General features: G+C 34.7%; 1 protein-coding gene and 2 long non-coding RNA genes across 4 annotated transcripts in view; 1 reads left to right on the forward strand and 2 right to left on the reverse strand.

The window, feature by feature from the left end:
- LOC105763320 (B3 domain-containing transcription factor VRN1) overlaps positions 1 to 6,899 on the reverse strand; it is a 50,509-nt gene extending 43,610 nt beyond the window's left edge. The window contains exons 1-10 of one of the 2 annotated variants that reach the window (XR_008191650.1): positions 6,743 to 6,899; positions 6,136 to 6,643; positions 5,794 to 5,958; positions 5,544 to 5,696; positions 5,279 to 5,410; positions 5,032 to 5,186; positions 4,631 to 4,910; positions 4,245 to 4,538; positions 3,972 to 4,153; positions 3,364 to 3,835 (exon numbers count right to left, since the gene is read on the reverse strand). Coding sequence is in view for 1 of the 2 variants with exons in the window: in XM_052624672.1 (XP_052480632.1) it covers positions 5,544 to 5,696; positions 5,794 to 5,958; positions 6,136 to 6,643; positions 6,743 to 6,844 (928 nt within the window). In the remaining variant the exon portion in view is untranslated. Of the gene's footprint in view, positions 1 to 3,363; positions 3,836 to 3,971; positions 4,154 to 4,244; positions 4,539 to 4,630; positions 4,911 to 5,031; positions 5,187 to 5,278; positions 5,411 to 5,543; positions 5,697 to 5,793; positions 5,959 to 6,135; positions 6,644 to 6,742 lie in introns of those variants that run through there. The other variant, XM_052624672.1, reaches the window with a different exon arrangement.
- A 3,427-nt stretch (positions 6,900 to 10,326) lies between these two features.
- Positions 10,327 to 11,332, reverse strand: LOC128035373 (uncharacterized). The gene is made up of 2 exons (XR_008191788.1): positions 11,184 to 11,332; positions 10,327 to 11,077 (listed from the first exon to the last, which is right to left on the reverse strand). It is a non-coding gene; the product is annotated as an uncharacterized LOC128035373 (long non-coding RNA).
- Positions 11,333 to 11,509: 177 nt separating this feature from the next.
- Positions 11,510 to 14,534, forward strand: LOC128035374 (uncharacterized). Its single transcript, XR_008191789.1, has 2 exons — positions 11,510 to 11,986; positions 13,760 to 14,534. It is a non-coding gene; the product is annotated as an uncharacterized LOC128035374 (long non-coding RNA).
- The last annotated feature ends 3,784 nt before the right edge of the window (positions 14,535 to 18,318 follow it).

Consider the following 18,318-nt stretch of genomic DNA (forward strand, 5'->3'; position numbering starts at 1 on the left):
GTCTAATTGATAATTCTGTTAAAAAAAATTCCATTAAATTAGATTATGTAAAATGTGTAAAAAAAAAAAAAAGGCTCATGAAGCCAATTTAATGCTCCGTAGAAATAAGGTAGGGAAAAAAAATAACTTTCACTCTATTTCTTTGAAGATGGTTAAAGAAATTTATAATCCCCATCAATATTGGATGCCTTCCAACTCTATATTTGTCATTTTATTTTATTTTGTCTATTTAGCTTTTCATGCAGCAACATGTGTAGTTTTTTATTCTGAAAATAGCACATACTCCAATCTAACAAAAGTGTTTTTTTTTTATAGTATTATCTATTGAATTTCGATCATGGTAGTATTTATCGGTATGTTTTATTCGGGTTATAAATTGGTACTAGATAATTTAAGTTCTATTCCAATCCAAATTTTGGTATATTTTGACCATTTTGATGTGTTTCAGTCTATTTCGACCAATACCATCTTGAACAGATGCACACCGACCCATATTAATTGGTACAAATTTTTGATATTTTAAATAAACTTTGAATTTTTTTTTTGTCTTAACTATTTTAATTTTTCTATAATTACATTTAAAATTAATTAAATTAACTTATTAAACCTAATTAATAAAATTTTAAATATGTTTACATGAATGTAATTGAGATATATTTGCATGTATATACAATATAATTTATTAAAAATTAAAATTTAGATTATAAGTACATATTTGAAAATATTTAAATGTATAATATATAATTTATTAAGAAACTAAAATTAGACTATAAATATATATATATATATATATGAAAAATATTTAAAAACATAGTTAAACTCAAAAAGATATACCAAATGTAACACCCCAAACCCAGCCTAGAAGTTAAGACCAATATCAATTACAATTAACAAAACGTAATACATAAATCAGTGTAACACAAAGAATATAATGAGTATAAAAACAGAACAAAACAGAACAGGTATCCCAGAGATTTCCATAGTGCCAATAAAACAGAACAATACAAATCAACCAGCACAAGACAGAGCAGAACATAACAGAGTAGAACTGAACATAAAAGAGTAGAACAGAGCATGTATGTTTATGCAGATACAGTATTTTTCAAACAAATCAGAATGCAGATTTATCAGAAAACATCCTACCCCACTCCGCTACACACCAAATAGAGTTCCCGCAGAACTCGTCCAGCTAGGTCACACCAGTAGATAACTGTGGACAATGCCACCAGAATATTTGCATTTAAAACTGCCCGATCAAATATATATGGTCAAACCACTAAATTACAGTCAAACTGCCACAGCAGAATTGTGGATAAACCACCATATAATGTAGATCATTAAACTACCAAAATCTTCCTCTTTTCACATCAACCCAAATCTCATGCAATGTGTCATGGCATGCATATACAAAATCGGAGTGATGAGCGTGTAACTCATGCTATCATTCAATAATAGAATCAGTAGACATGAGAGTCCATGTTTTGTAAGACAGATTGATCAAACCTCAACAGATCATATCGGATTTGCCATGAAGTCACATGAACGGTTCTAAATCAGAATCAATAACAATCAATCTAACATATTTAAATATCGCATATTATTCATCAACATAGTAACACAGAGGCGAACCAGCAAACTTAACAGAATACAGATCATACTTGGATAATTTGTATACATTATACTATAACACATTACGTTCTGACAGTTCTTAAGTTGTTCATCATCAGATCATCGGATGTCAAGTTATATAGTCTAATTCAGATCGTACGGACCCTACAGCAGGCATGCGTTCGTTTCGAGCGACGCTTGTGGCCCGAGGGACAAGTTCCAAATATTGCTTCACACGCCTGTGTGGTTTCTCACGGCCTAGAGAACTAGCCCGTGTGACTCCAAACGGTTAGGCACACACCCGTGTGCTTGTCCATGTGTCCCACACGGCTTGACACACGCCTGTGTCATTTGCTCGTGCGGTCCTAATTCGCAAACAGTGAGTTACACGGCCTGGACACACGCCCATGTCACTAGCCCGTGTGAACCCTGCACAATTCATAACCACATACAATCAGGGTACACGCCCATGTGCCAAGCCCATGTTCCTCCAATTTTTGTGAACAGTAAGTTACACGGCTTGCCACACGGCCGTGGGGCGTCAACAGTCCCATTTAAAATTCGAAGAATAAGGGGTTTCTGATACCCACTTGATACGGATTCGAAGAAGAAGCAACAAAGATGAGTTCCCGTCCCTAAACGACAAGCAATTGTCCAACAAACGATTAACTCGCAGTCAAATCACTAAAAACTAACATTCGAAAATCGAAGTTACGTCGAAGAACTTTGGACACCAAAACTTTAAATTGAACTTATCGGCCAACGAATTAAACTAGAAGGAAAAGTCAGACCCCGTACAGGATCAGTGTAACATAACATAGCAAAAAGAAAGAACGTTCAAAGAGAAGAAATCATAACGAAGAAAAATTAAGAAAACGCGGGGAACGAAGGAAACAGAAATGGGAAAACTAAATGCCCGGGAGGTTTTTGGAAGTTTAATTACTCAACCAAAAATAACTACCATGCCAAGTAATTCAAAAAAATAAAACATTCCCTATTACCTTTGTCGGGATTCAAACACAATGCCAAAAAGCATACAAAAACTTAACCATTGATCTAATAGACTCATTCTTAATATTAATTGGTTGAATTTAACTCATAAACCAAACGTTTAAAGGTAATGATTTTAGCAAAATAACAAAATTTTTAGAAACAAGATTCTAACCCAAAAACTCACACATATAACCAAAGCACTTAACCACTAAACCAAATCAATTTAATTATCATACATTCCAAAATCTTAATTCAAACCCAGAACTTAACCACTCTATGTTTCACTAACTCACTTTCTTCTAACCCGATCATACCAATCACTAACACACAAAATTAATACTCTTATGTATACAGATCACCACTCTGCCGTTGCGCCAAACTAATTTCAAGGCAACAAATCATTGTTTTAGCAGACTTCCTATTCACTAACTCAAATTTTCACCAAAATTCTTTACACACACAAAAACAAATCACTAATAATTCTTTTACTTCAAAGATTTTACATACATAAATGAAAATGTCACTTACCATTATCATACAAGTTCAAACAGTTCTTATCAAGCAGAGCACAACTGAATTAGATCATAAAAATACATGTATAATTTCCAAACACCTCCCAACTTTCTCTCCATCTTATCGGATATCCCCAACTCGGATTCCGTTTCCGAATTGAAGCTCGTAATTGACTAAAAGTACGTTGTACGCAAACTCTAACTTGATGTACTACAAATAATATAAAAATATTTAATATGAATATCACTATAATCGTAAAAAATTATAAAATAGTTTTAATAAAATAAAAAATAAAAAGTATATATCATAATTAAATAAAATGATTTTTGTAGTATGATATTTGAATGAACAGGGATGTATTCTCCATCCTTGAATAATACAAAGTTCCATTGAAGTAAATACTCAAAATCATCAAACAGTTTCAATTTGGATTGAAATATTTGACAACTTAATTAATTTCGACGAGTAAAAGCTTGCGATGAATGACAACTTCCAACAAGTTTCCATTTTCATTCATCAGCTCAAACACACAAACGTCTCCCACCTCCAATTCATTGTCCATCGCAAATTGTCCCCAACTCTTACCCCCAAAGACTGCTTTTCTACCTTTACTCCTTCCTCTTCTTTCGTACTCAACATTCCAACTCCTCCCATCTGCAACTCTCAGCATCATTTCTCCGCTTTTCTTCAAATATCTCTTGCCAAATTCCTCCGGTATATGCTGCCAATAATGAAGATAGTTTCAGTTTTCATACAGTACAGCTGCAATATAAACCCATCAAGTCTGCAACTTGACCCTCTCACTTCATATGGGATTACATAAATGGAATGAAGAGATGATTCAACAGAAAGCTCACCACAGTACTACAAGAACCAACATGTGATGGGTGTATCACAACACTGAAAGAGGGGTTTGAAGTTCTAAAAGCACCACCTCCTGTACAAGCTCTTCGTTTCTGGTATACAGGATCAGGTTTCAGACATCTCCGAGCACCTGACTTCCTTCCACTATCACCTTTTGCAGAATTTTTGAGTCCACCTGTTAAGATTAAAATGGTCAACACAATAGCTTTGGAAGCATAGCATTACATTTATCAAACTCAAAAAAACTTTTCAAACAAAAAGATCACCTCCAAGTTCTTCTGTTGAATATTGGAAATTCAAGCTCTTTCCTTTCTCGTGCTTAATCCCCTTAGCCTGAATGCTTCCACTTAGGCTGGTTCTCGTCATCTTACAATGCTGAACACTCGAGCGTGTCTATTTCTTCTCTGTTTTCTGGTCTAGTGGAGAGTCATCCAAGGTTTTGATGTGCGAGTCTGTTAGGTCTTTAGATTCTCTGGAGCTGGATGGACTTTGTTGACAATTGGGTTCAGCATCACTGACCAAGATCCTGTTTTTAACTCGACTAACTATGCTCCCGAGAGCTGTTACAAATGATAAGAAGCAATAATGCATCTCCATAGATGGTCATATAAATTGATCATTGAATCAATGAACTATAATAAGTTCTACTCACATTGTTGCCCGCAGGCCTTGCTTGCATTTTTGACACCCGGATAGATTTGCACTTTCATTAAGATTTCAGGGTACTTAATTAGCTCGAAGACACAAATGTCACCAACATTAAGATGATTATCTTCCACAAATTCACGCCACCCACCGTAGAGGTGTGCGTTTGGTTTTTTATTTGCTGGATAGTATAACTTGGCATGCCAAGTTTTCCCAGTGGAATTGCACAAGGTCAGATTAGACTTGTGCACTGTCAAAAATTTTCTAGCAAAGTCCGATGGTATAAACTGGAATCCAAGAAGAGAATATAAACCAGAGATTAGACTGACTAAGTTTTTTATTTTAAGCTACTTGGTGTTAGCAAAATGATGGTTTAGAGAATAGCCAGGTTCTAGTTTTAAAAGTTACCATTCTGCCACGAACGTATGATGGTTGCATGACTATCATAAAAACTGGGTTTTCAGTACTTTCAAAAGCACTAGCTATCTGAACAGCGTGCGCCTTTTCAATGGCTGCCAGCCGTTGCACACAACTGAAAGCCTTAGTTTTCACACTTCTTTGAGCTGTAATCACGAAAAGAACAAATGACATGAGCATCTCAATTTGAGGACCTCAAAAGCAACCCACTCCCAAAATTGAAATAAGAAAGGCGTACCATCAGGGCTAGTGCCAGAAGATAAAACCTCTAACTTTGAATTTTGTTCATGTTGATTAGAAGCATCGATTCTCATTTTCTTCTGAGGCAGAGGACATGGTAAATGTGATTTCTCTTTACTTTTCCTACTCACTGAAACATCATCAATTAGTTCGACAAACATATCGTCATCCGCTCCATTGCTAGTGTATGGATTGATCTATGGCGCACTCTTATAAAAAATTAATTGATATCCAAGGGAACTAGTATATTTTTCTGTACTTACCTAATCTTGAGGAAGACCAACTTACAATATCAGCAGCTCTTTGTTTCTCAGTTGGAGCCAATGGTTGCATCCTGCCTAAAAGGTTAGGTTTCAGACATCCACAAGCACCTGATACCCCTCCATTATCATGTTTTGCTGAACATATGAATTCATCTGTTAAGATAGAAACTTTTTAAGACAGTATCTTTGGGGACACACAACACAATTGCTTACTCTAACTCGAAAACATACAGGGAAAAAAGGTTATCACCCCTAAGATCTTTTGTTGAATATTGGGAATCCACACGCTTCTTTCGTTTTTGGAACTTTGAGTCTTTAAGTTCTCTAGAGCCGGAGGGACATCTTTCTTGAGAACTAGAATTAGTATCTCTTACCAAGCTCCTGGTTCCATCTGTACTGCCTATGCTCCTTTGAGCTGTTCAAAAAATGAAATGATAAGAACAAACAATGTCATATAACCTATATAACAGATTCTACTCCTGATGAACTCGGAACTCATAGTAAAAAGCAAAATCAAAAAGAGGAGAAAGAAAAAAACTGAAACGAACATCTCAAAGATAACACTGCTAAGATTGAAATAAAGAACGCATACCATCTACTTGTCCTGTTGAACTACTTGAGTTTTCATCTTTCTTGAGATTCCGAAGCTTATTCTTTATAGAGCAGGGTTCATCAAGGCAAATGTGTGAAGATGAATTCTTTAACTTTGAATCAGTACTCATTTTCTTTTGAGGGAGTGAACATGGCAAATCTGGTTTCTCTTTGTTTTTCTTACTGGCTGAAACATCATCACAAAGCTCAATGGACACATGATCATCACCATCGTTACCTTCAGTGCTAGTGTGGGGATACTCGGTCTCCGAAGCGCTTTTATCAAAAATTAGGACATGGAAATGATCATTCCCTTCATATCTGAAGACCACAAAAGACCCAAGTTCAAGCGAGTAATGCTCTGCAAATTCTCGCCAGCCGTTTTGCAACCTCACCCTTTCATCAGTCTTTGCCAGTTCCACCTGCCATATTGCACCACTAGGCACCTCAAGCTTAACAGGGCTTGACAGTTGGTTTCCGTATTTTCTCACAAACTTTCTAGGAATCCCCTGGTAATAACCATATACAGTCATGGTCAATGAAATTCAAGAGTGGAACTGATCACAGAGTAGAAATATGAATGGAGAAAAGAAGAAAGAAATACTTACGAGTATCCCATCTCTCAAAGTTTCCTGAAGAATTACTTTGAAAAAATGGGGAGTTTTGGACGTAAACATTGTGGAAGCCTGTTGAAGAGTATGTTCAATCATGGTTCACTACATAAACAAATAGACAAACCGTTGAGGAGGTAACTTCAGCCCTGATTTCCGCAAGATAAACCTTTTCAAATTTAGATAACTTTGAGAAAAAAAATTAGTAATTTAAATAAAAAAATTTATATAAAATTCATTTGAAAGTTTATCAGAAAAAAATTATTTTATTATTTTTATTTTAAGCATTATTTAAATTTAATTTTAAAGGAGAACAAATTTAATATACAAATAAATTGAAAGTTGAAAACATTTTATTTTCTTTTTAGCCAATTTAAAAATAATAATTGATTCATTAGATCCCGATAATTTGCTCAACAGCACCATTAAAAAAATTTAAATGCAATCATTAATTGATGTTGTCGGTACGTCAAGTGATACCTATAAATACTATAAAAATTATTTACATATATAACTTTTAAGTTTGATCATCTCAATAATTAATTAAAAAATTTAGGTTACTTAAAAGAAAAAAACCCGAAAAAGTAAGTATCCCGTACATATAGCCTTTAAAGCTTCTCATCTGCTCATAGGTCTTGCATCATCCCATCCCATGTACAGAGATTTGGTCAGCGTCCCTTGTTTTTCAAATTTCAAACCAAGTCCTGTACTGCCGTTCAATGCTGAAATTTTCGGTTTCGCCTGGGATTTTAAGTTTTTCAAATATTATTGAATAATATATATTTAAATTCTTATTTCAATATTGGTGATTGATATTTCATTATATTTATGTTGATTATGGGTGGAATGGAAATTGTTTGATAAAGATAATATAATTTTAAATAAAATAAAAATATTTAAATTTATTAAACTGCTTAATAATAATAATAATAATCGTATCTTTTTCCCCATTGAGCATAAGATTAGGGATGAATAAATCCATCTTGCTCATCTAAAAATGCTAATAAAATTAATAAATTTATTTTTAATCTTGTGTTTAAATATTGACTTTAAATTAACTACTCTAAGCATATCATTTATATTTTTAGTAAATGAATTTAGAGTGAAACAAAGCTAACTTGAGAAAATAACTAAAGCAAGTATCATATGAAAAATAACATGAATAAGACATTTACTATAGTATGAATTTAGTCTTTTACTTTTCATATTTAAAAATGTAAATGTAATTGTTAACACTATTAAAATTATTTTACAAGGATTTATAAATGTTATAAAATAAAACATCAATCCATTTAAACTACTTAATATTATAAATATATCATTTCTTTTACAAAATAATATATCAAATATTAATTTAAATACTTTTAAAATTAATATAAATTATTTATAAAATATAATTTGAATATCTAAATAATATTTTAGATATTAAATTTTGAAAAATCAAATTCGAAAAACGCAACAAAAAATAGGTTAGTTTTTTTCTTGTTAAAGTAATAAACACTTGATCAAAATCTTACATTTTTTGTTCGTATAGGATGAACGCTTCAACAAAGTAGTATTCTCTGCTATCCTTAAGTTCACATTTGCCGAGTGTGGGTTTGTTTCAAATCAAAAAGAAAATTCACAAAATTACTAGTGGAGAAATTTTGTAATTTCTCTAAATTTTTAAGGTCAAGATGTAGATAACAAGAGTATCTCTAGAAATTTTCTAAAATAAATTTTTTAGAGAATTTTCTCTCTACAACTTTTCTTAACTGTACAAGAATAATAATTCATGCTCTTTTATATAACATTAGTTTAGAGAGAATTCAATTATTATTAGAATTAATATAATAAAATATTATCTAGATAAATATTAAATGTAATTTAATATCTCATATTAATATTAAATTAATAAAATACTATCTAGATAAATTTTAAATTAAATTTAATATTAAATTCATTAAAAACAATATTATCTTTGGAAAAATTAATTTTAAATCAAGTTACCCAGTAGAGTCTCACTAGGAGTCTAATTTTTCCATTACTCTACCACTGAAGAACGACCGCCAGATCGCCGCCATCGCAATCGCCGTGGCCGGCAGTGCCATCGCCAGCACGACTCCCCTGACACCCCAAATCGTTGCTATTTTGCCCGAATGGGCTTAGCCTGTTCGATTGTTGTCGGTTCAATTTGGGCCAATGATGGCCCGACCGGTTCGGCTCAATTTTATAAATATGGCTCAACTCAAACCCGTTTTTGGGTTTCATTCTCGGATCCAATTTTCAAGTTCAATTACCTTTACCCACTGGGCCAATCATTTGACTTGAAAATTAACTTCCAAAATTTTCAGATTTATTTTAATTAATTTGATTAGTTTAATTTTACTTTATCAAAATTAATTTTCTCAAAAATCATTGAGATTTTCCAAATTAATTTTTCAAGAAAATTCTTTAATCAAATTTTCTAATTGAACAATTCACATGATCACCTAAATTAATTTTGCATAGAATAAATCAACTCAATTAAGTTATTTCCAAATTCATAGAATTTTCTTTTAATTCAAACACAGTTCGATCGAGCTTTTATTCAGCTAGCTCAAGGACCAATCAGATATATACAATTCGACTAGAGTTAATTGCAATTATGTCTAGGAGCATCATTCTAATAATTCTCAATTTACTTAATCATAGAGTTAGTCCACAAGAAGTACCATGATTGAAAAATCCTTATTGTATACTCTTTACGAAAGCAATTCATCCAACTGTTTTGTCCAATGACCTCGCCATGTGTGTGTTACTCTCATATGATATCATTGGTTCCTTTGAGTTAAATTTGTTCACTCAATACAATCTTGTTTTATCTCATTGTCACTATTGTGTCTTCTTAATGATTAATATGATCACTATCAACTAATGACTGTGATAAATTGCTCGTTCAAGAACAAGCAACCTGTAGCCACATTCCATATTTATCAATCCACACAATGCCAATGAGAGGATATCATTAACTCTTTAATCGAGTTATGAATTCCATTGTTGCTAATAAAGTCATATCATACACAAGTCATTGACCCAACATAACGACTATCGGCTCGATCATCTTTAGAGCATAAATCTCCACTTATATCAAAGCAAATGAGTTACATGCGTATGGTCAGTGACTAACTCAGGATTTAAGTAAGTCGAACCATGAACATCACAAGTGAATTAATTCACAAATGGATTTAGAATTAATTCAACTTGAGTCCAGTCCAATGTATTATTTTTCCAGTGAGTACATTTATATCTCTACATATGGAGTCAACTGCTCCGATAGCCAAGACTAGTCATCCCCTTAATTGGAATTGTAGACAACATAATAATCCTTCTAAGCATTTGAATCAAATGCTCACTTTGATTCTTTTACAGGATTACAGACTCGTTTAGATTATCTATTAAAGTAAATTGTCTTTCCCATAATGTAAAATGTTCCTACAATGCCACTTATCATCAGTTTGAACTTAGACAATCAATGAACTAATATTTTCTTGTCACAATTTCGCTATGTATGCAAAACATGAAAGAGAGAAACAAAAAAGATATGATAGTAAAATGCGAAATTAACTTTATTCATTTATTTATCATTCAAATACATAGAAAACAGTTACATGTTTACTACAATATTAACACATTTCCAAACATTAAAATGATAAGTGTAATCACTGAATTTTGTCCGGTCCATATTTCGTGTTTTATTTTATTTTATTTTATTTTATTTTATAAAATTACGATTTTTTAGGCTTGCCTCATATGGGCCTAATGTTTAGGCCCAATGATTGGGCCTGTGGGGGTTGGATAATTGGGTTTTAAATAATTTAATTTTGGACTTATTTGGGATTTAGCCCATTAGTGTTTTTGTTTTTTGTTTTTTTATGTTTTAATAATAATAATAAATCAGAAAAAATAAAAAATTTAAAATAACATTCGGGCCCCTAAAATTTTTAGAAATTATATTTTGGCCCTGTATTTTTGCTCAAATTGTGCTTTTGCCCCAGAAACTTTGCATCCTCTACAGTTTAGTCCTTCTGGACTTGTCAAATCACCCCAATCAATAGTCGGGCGTGCTCCCCCATCTCCAGCTACTCTAGCAGATGGCCTAGGCCATGATTCCTTCCATTGTCACCTAAAGACAAAGAAAAAGAAGACAAAAAATGAGCAAGGTTAAAAAGAAAAATGAGAGGGAGAAGAGATTTTCAAATAGCAACCAAGAAAAAAAAAACAGAAGCAAAAAAATCAAAATCAAAACAACAGCAGCAAAAGAGCCCTCGCCACCGTCGCAACCACCGCCACCGTAACCACCAAAACCACCACCTAAAAGCCAATCAAGAAGCAACCAAGAAATTCAAGAAAACCAAAAAAGAAGTCAAAGAAGCAGCAGCCAAAAAAACCAAATTTTGGGGAAGAAAAAAAAATTTACCTTCGAGTCGTCGGTCACCGAGTGCGGAGAGGAGTCGAGGACGAGCACGGCGGCGGTGCCTTCCTCTTTGGGGTTGTTGAAATAGAAGAGAAAGAGAGGAGAAAGAAAGAAAAAAAAGAAAGGAGAGAAAGAAAAGAAGAAGAAAAAAGGGACGGAAAAAAAAGAGAAAGCTTTTCGAAAAAAAAGAGAAGAGAAGAAAGAAAGAAGGGAAAGGGGAAAGAAGAGAGAAGGGAGGAGTCCGGCCACTATCGGCAATGGAGGAAGCAGCAGCGACAGTGTGGCGCGGTGGCTAGGGTTTTCGAAAGAAGAAAAAAAGAATAAGGAAGAAGAAAGGAAAGAAAAAAGAAAAAAGAAAAAGAGAAAAAGAGAAAAAAATTTAAAACAGTCAGGTATACTTGGCCCGACCTGTGTCTGACCCGGATCTGACCCGCACCAGTCAGCAGGCCACAGCAGCAGCAGTAACAGCCCACCAGCAGCCTCAAGCCCCAAAAAAAAGAGAAGAAGAAAGAAAAAAAAAAGAAACAGGCCAGGCAGCCCAATCCTGCGGGCCCAACAGCAGCAGGCCAGTCCAACTTCCAACCTCAGCAAGCAGCAAGCCTGTCCAGTCTAGGCCCAGCTACCCGACCCAGCAGCGTGGCCCAACAGTAGCAGCAGGCCCCCAGGCCCAGCGCAAACAGGCCAGCCTAGCCAGAAAAAAAAAAGGAAGGGAAAAAAAAGAAAAAAGAAAAGAGGAAAAAAGGAAAAAAGAAAGAAAAAACCCGATCGTGTATTTCGTTCATCAAGCCCGTATTTTTGAGTTTTTGGTAATTTCCTTTTTTACCCACTTTTAATTTAATTTATGTATTTTTATGACATTTCATCTTTAATATTCTTGATTTTTTTAGCATTTTTTATTTATATTTTGTATCTAATTTTATTACTTTTAATTTTAATAAATAAGGCAACGAATCGATTTGACACTAAGTCATTGATTTCATCGCTATGTTGGGTGAATATTCTGGGTTTGTGCTAAATACGATACGCCCTTTTTAAAAAATTGAAAAATTAAAAAATTCTCGAGTTTTAAAATAAAATGTTTATTTTTGTGGTTATTTGTAAATTATCAAAGTTTTATTTTTAAAATGTATATAATACGTTAATATGTAATTTACCAAAATTTTCGTGTTTCAAAAATTTTCGTGTTTTCAAAAAATTCTCGTGTTTTAAAATAAAATTTTTATTTTTTTGTAAATTATCAAATTATATTTAAATGAATATATAATACTATGTAATTTATTAAAATTCTCGTGTTGCAATCAGATTACGATTAAATGTTAATTTGAACTCGTATTTTTGAAAATTAAGACAACACACGTTTAACGAGATACCAATTTTGGGCGTCACTAGGGTGCTAATACCTTCCTCGTGTGTAACTGACTCCCGAACCCTAATTTTTTCTAGATTTTGAAGTGGACTTAAAATTGACTCTTTTTTTAGAAAATTTTAAAAATAATTTTTCTACTAAAAAGAGAATTTAATAGGTGTCTGATCACACTTAGAAAAAAGATCGGTGGTGACTCCCTTTTCAAATAAAATAAAAACTCTGTTTTCAAATTTTCAATAATTACTTCAACTAGCACCCGTGCAATAAAATTTTAGGTCGCTACAGCTGGCGACTCTACTGGGGACATTAATTTTGAAAGTCGAGTTTGATGTTAAACGCGTGTTGTCAAAATTTTTAAAATTCTTTTTTTAAATTAATATTTAATAGTGATCCTTGAACTCTGTTTTTGAAAATTCATGCATCTGCATCCAGTTTTTAAATTAATTTTTTTCTAACTTGTTTTATCTTTCTGCTTTTCAGCTCTAAATTTTACTGTTTTAGTTTTTAAATAAAAAAGGGTTTGTGAGTTTCTCCCCACACACCGCGCACTTGCATTCTGGCATAACATGAGCTCTCTACCTGGGCTCTATCCGTTTAAGTGGAAGTAAACGCTACGCCTTCGTGAGTTAACTTGTCCCTCTGCACAGGCTAGTGAAATACTTCCGGGTTACATATGAATTATGCTTTCGTGAGTTAACTTGTCCCTCCGCATAGGCATAAGTAAATGTAATCCCTCGAATTGAGCTCGCGAGTCCTTGACGGATGATAACTGAGGCTCCGTACTAACCTTAGTAGGTGATAGTATGGACAGTTCGAGTACCTTTCTAAAACCAAAACCACATATAGTGAACCGTACGAGCCACCCGATTAGAGCCATTCTGAACCTCCGTCTGTTGGATAGTCACCAAATAAGTACATGGAAGAAACACCTCTTATTTCTTTTACATTTACACTTGTTTGCAAGGGAATCGGGTCTGTTTAATAAATTGGATCGGGTAGATTATCTGATGAGCATGTAGGGTAAGTTTATTTCGTAAAGCATGATTGGGTAAAATGTAGGTTAGTCTCTCAAAAAAGAAAAAAAAAGCATGATTAAATGACTTATTTTTTTAGATTTATCGTGGTTTTTCCTCTGTTCATATTTGTTGCTATTACTAACCAATGTTATTTATTTTCATTTTATTTTCATCATGCATCATATGTATCTTATTAGGAAGGTGTTGATTAGAGATTGGTTGCCAAAAACGGGTTTCTGATGGAGGAGTCAATTACGCAAATAACCAAGAAAAATATCGTAGTCCGAGACTGGTCTTTGAAGACTCAGAAAGCGAAAGGTGACGGTTTAAAGGAAGGATACATCTTCAATCTTCCCGAGCGTGTAACTTCGAATTCTTGTCAGAACGATCTCAAAGATTTGGCTAGGATCTGGAAACAATGAGACTCAGATACTAAAGCCATCTTCACTAAAAAGTACGGGGATATAGCTCACTTGATAGCAATCAATGTGAACGAGCAGTTGATCCAAGCCATGGTTCAATTCTGGGACCTAGCCTATCAGTGTTTCACATTTCAATCAGGAAGATATGACTCCGACCATAGAAGAGTATGCTGCCCTGCTTCGCATTGACAATGTGCAACTTAACAAGATATATGTGAAGGAGTCTAAACCGATGACCTTCAAGAAAAAAGCTAATGAAGTTGACAGGGATGACTGATACATGGGCTGAAGTTTAGTTTATGAAATTCGCAAGGCGGCTGTGCAAATTATGCAATTATCAGATGAAGTCGAAGCTCTCAGTTGCCAATTCTCTCTAAGACAAAGATCAAGCATGTCGGAGTTCCTAGAACGAGTGAAGAAACAAGGCGATGTGGCTAGGGAATTTGTGTAACTGTTAAGTCCAAGATGGAAAAACGTTTTGTAATAGGCTCTTTTGATTAATGAAACCTAAAATATGGGGCTATCTTGAAATCAACACCAAATTCTTGTATATTTATTCATGACTAACATTCATCTGTTATTCATTCATCCATTCATGCATTGCATGTACATATCACCCTAACCATTTACTAAGGCTAAAACCGCATAATCCACAGTTGTGATACTATAAGTCCGGAATCACGTCTTTCTTATAGAACGCATCTAAGAGCTAGAGCTATGGATGCTGAACTCAACGAGAGTGATACAATTGAGGATGTTTCAATGATACACCACTATCCTCCAGGATATGTTTTGAACAATTGGACTGCTGTGGACCTCCTTGTAGTTTCTAAGTCCTCTCCAGAGTAATGCCCAATGTTAATTCTCCATTATTTTGTGTGTCCTTAAATAGTGGGATTCCTTTTATAAGAGCTTATGTTTGCTCTTTATCATTTCAATGAACATCAATGAAGAGGCATTTTGTCATGGTTTTTTTTTATTTCCATTAGCTTCGTAATTATCCCTTCTCTTCATATCATCTCCCTACATGTATTTCATATCATTCCATAACATTGTGTATGTTGATTTTAGTACTTTGATGCTCATCTATAGTTTTCTTTCCCATTCACCTTCCAGGTGCTCAGATATCCATGGTATGAACAATCTCGTTACAAGTCCTGAAATCAATTTCGAGAAGGCTGTTTGTTTAAGAGAATTCGAAGCCGAGGAAAATGCTAAAGATTATGTCTCGTCTCCTGACTTACTGAGGATGGTAGAACAAGAAAAGAAACATATTCTATCCCATCAAGAACCTGTTGAGATAGTAAATTTGGGAAATGAAGAAAAAAAACAATAAGTGAATATTGAGACTTCTATTTCAGAGAACAGTAAACAGAATTTGATCGCCTTTTTTCTGTGAGTACAAAGATGTATTTTCCTGGTTTTATCAAGACATGCCAGGATTGAACGAGGATGTAGTGGTCTATAGGCTCCTATTGAAACCAAACCCGTTCAGCAGAAGCTAAGAAGAATGAGACTTGAAATACTGTTAAAGATAAAAGAAGAGGTCAATAAACAATTTGATGCCGGCTTCTTACAAGTCTCTAAATATCCAGAATGGGTAGCTAACATAGTCCTAGTACCAAAGAAATACGGCAAGGTACGAATTTGCGTGGATTATCATGATCTGAATCGTGCAAGCCCTAAGAATACTTTCCTTTGCCACACATCGATACCTTGGTAGATAATACGGCAAAGCATTCATTGTTTTCTTTCATGGATGGTTTCTCAGGTTATAATCAGATAAAGATGGCTCCTGAAGACATGAAGAAAACCACATTCGTAACAATGTGGGAAATGTTCTGCTATAAGGTAATACCGTTCGAATTAAAGAATGCTAGGGCAACATATCAGAGAGCCATGGTGACGTTGTTCCATGATATGATGCACAAAGAAATGGAAGTTTATGTCGATGATATGATTGCCAAATCTCGGGAAGAAAAAGAGCATGTTAGGAATTTCAGGAAGCTGTTCGAAAGATTAAGAAAGTTCCAGTTGAAGCTTAACCCAGCCAAATGTACTTTTGGGGCTACTTTGGGAAAACTACTAGGTTTCATGGTCAGTGAGAAATGTATCGAGGTTGATCCAGACAAGATAAAAGCCATACAAGAACTGTCAGCCCGCACACAAAAAGAAGTCAGAGGATTTTTAGAAAGGTTGAATTACATTGCTCGATTCATTATTCAACTTACCAATCAGTGTGATCTAATTTTTCGACTCCTTCGAAAACATAATCTGGGAGAAAGGAACGAGGAGTGCCAAGTGGCCTTTCACAAGATAAAACAATATTTCTCTAATCCTCCAGTGCTAGTACCGCTGACCCCTGGAAGACCGTTAATATTGTATCTGACTGTGTTTGAAAACTCAATGGGTTGCGTACTAGGGCAACATGATGAGTCCGGGAAAAGAGAAAAGACGATTTACTACCTCAACAAAAAGTTCACAGAATATGAGGCAAAGTACCCATCAATTGAAAAATTCTGTTGTGCATTGGTCTGGGTAGTTCGAAGGCTCAAACAATACATGTTATATCATAACACATGGTTAATTTCAAACCTAGATCCATTAAAATACATGATGGAATCACCCGCACTTTCAGGGAGAATGACACGATGGCAGATCTTATTGTCTGAGTATGACATTGTGTATGTGAGCCAAAAGTCGATAAAGGGAAACATGATAACTGATTTCTTAGCAAGTTGAGCAATGGAAGAATATGAGTTGTTAAGATTCGATCTCCCAGATGAAGACTTGATGTGAATTTTTGAAGGTGAATCATCAAAAGATCAATCATGGAAGATGATTTTTGATGGTGCATCAAACGCATTGGGGCACGGGATAGGAGCAGTCTTAGTGCTACTGAAAGGGAACCATTATTCACTCACTGCCAGATTGAATTTCTTCTGTACCAATAACATAGCGGAATATGAAGCTTGCATCATGGGACTTCGTGCAGCTATTGAATGAAAAATCAAAATTCTAAAGGTGTAGGGGACTCAGTATTAGTGATTTATCAAATCTGTGGAGATTGGGAAGTGAGAGATTCGAAATTAGTCAAGTATTGCGATCTCGTGGCGAAATTAGTCAAAGAATTCAAAGAAGTGACTTTTAACTCCTTCCCACGAGAAGAAAACCAATTGGCTGACTCCCTGGCCACCTTGGCTTCAATGTTCAAAGCAAACAGAGAAACTGAAATAATGCCTCTCCAAATGAGCATATATGAGGTCTCCGTACATTGTTTTAGCATAGAGAAAGAGTCAGATGGACGACCATGGTTCCATGACATCTTGGAGTATATCAATAATCAAAAGTATCCCGAGCAAGCAAATGAGAATGACAAAAGAACAATCAGGAGAATGGCGATTGGATTTGTTCTTGACGAGGATATCCTATACAAAAGAGGAAAAGATCAAATGCTCCTGAGATGTGTAGATGCTATTGAAGCCAGAAGAATACTTAAAGATGTCTATGAAGGTATTTGTGGAACGCATGCCAATGGTTTCCCTATGGCTAAGCAGATTATGAGACTTGGTTATTTTTGGCTAACAATGGAAAGAGATTGCATTAGCTATGTAGGAAAATGCCACAAGTTTCATTTATGGCAATAAAATTCATGCAACTCTTTCGCCCTTTCATGTCGTGACTTCTCCGTGGCCTTTTTCTATGTGGGGCATGGATGTTATAGGGCCAATTTCCCGAAGGTTTTCAATGGACACCGATTCATCTTTATGGTTATAGACTACTTCACAAAATGGGTAGAAGCCACTTCGTTTGCTAATGTGACGAATACTGCAGTCTGTAGGTTCCTAAAAAAGGAGATCATACGTCGATATGGTCTGCCTGAAAGAATCATTTTAGATAATGCTTTAAATCTGAACAACAAGATGATGAAAGAATTATGTGGGCAATTTCAGATAAATCATCATGATTCTTCACCCTATCGCCCGAAGATGAATGGAGCAGTAGAAGCGGCTAATAAGAACATTAAGAGGATTATCGGGAAGATGACTGAGACATATAAAGACTGGCACGAGAAGCTACCATTCACTTTGTACGCATACCGCACCTTTGTACGGACATCTACGGGGGTAACTCCTTTTTCTCTGGTCTACGGAATGAAAGCTGAAAAGCCTGTCGAAGTGGAGATCCCATCCTTACGCGTCTTAATGGAATCAAAATTAGAAGAATCAGAGTAGGTTCGAGCTCGATATGATCAGCTAAACCTTATTGAAGGGAAACGCTTGAAGGCAATTTGCCATGGACAAATGTACCAAAAAAGAATGATTATGGCCCAT

This window comes from Gossypium raimondii, chromosome 12 (genome assembly GCF_025698545.1).
Source record: "Gossypium raimondii isolate GPD5lz chromosome 12, ASM2569854v1, whole genome shotgun sequence".
NCBI classification, from domain to species: Eukaryota; Viridiplantae; Streptophyta; class Magnoliopsida; order Malvales; family Malvaceae; genus Gossypium; species Gossypium raimondii.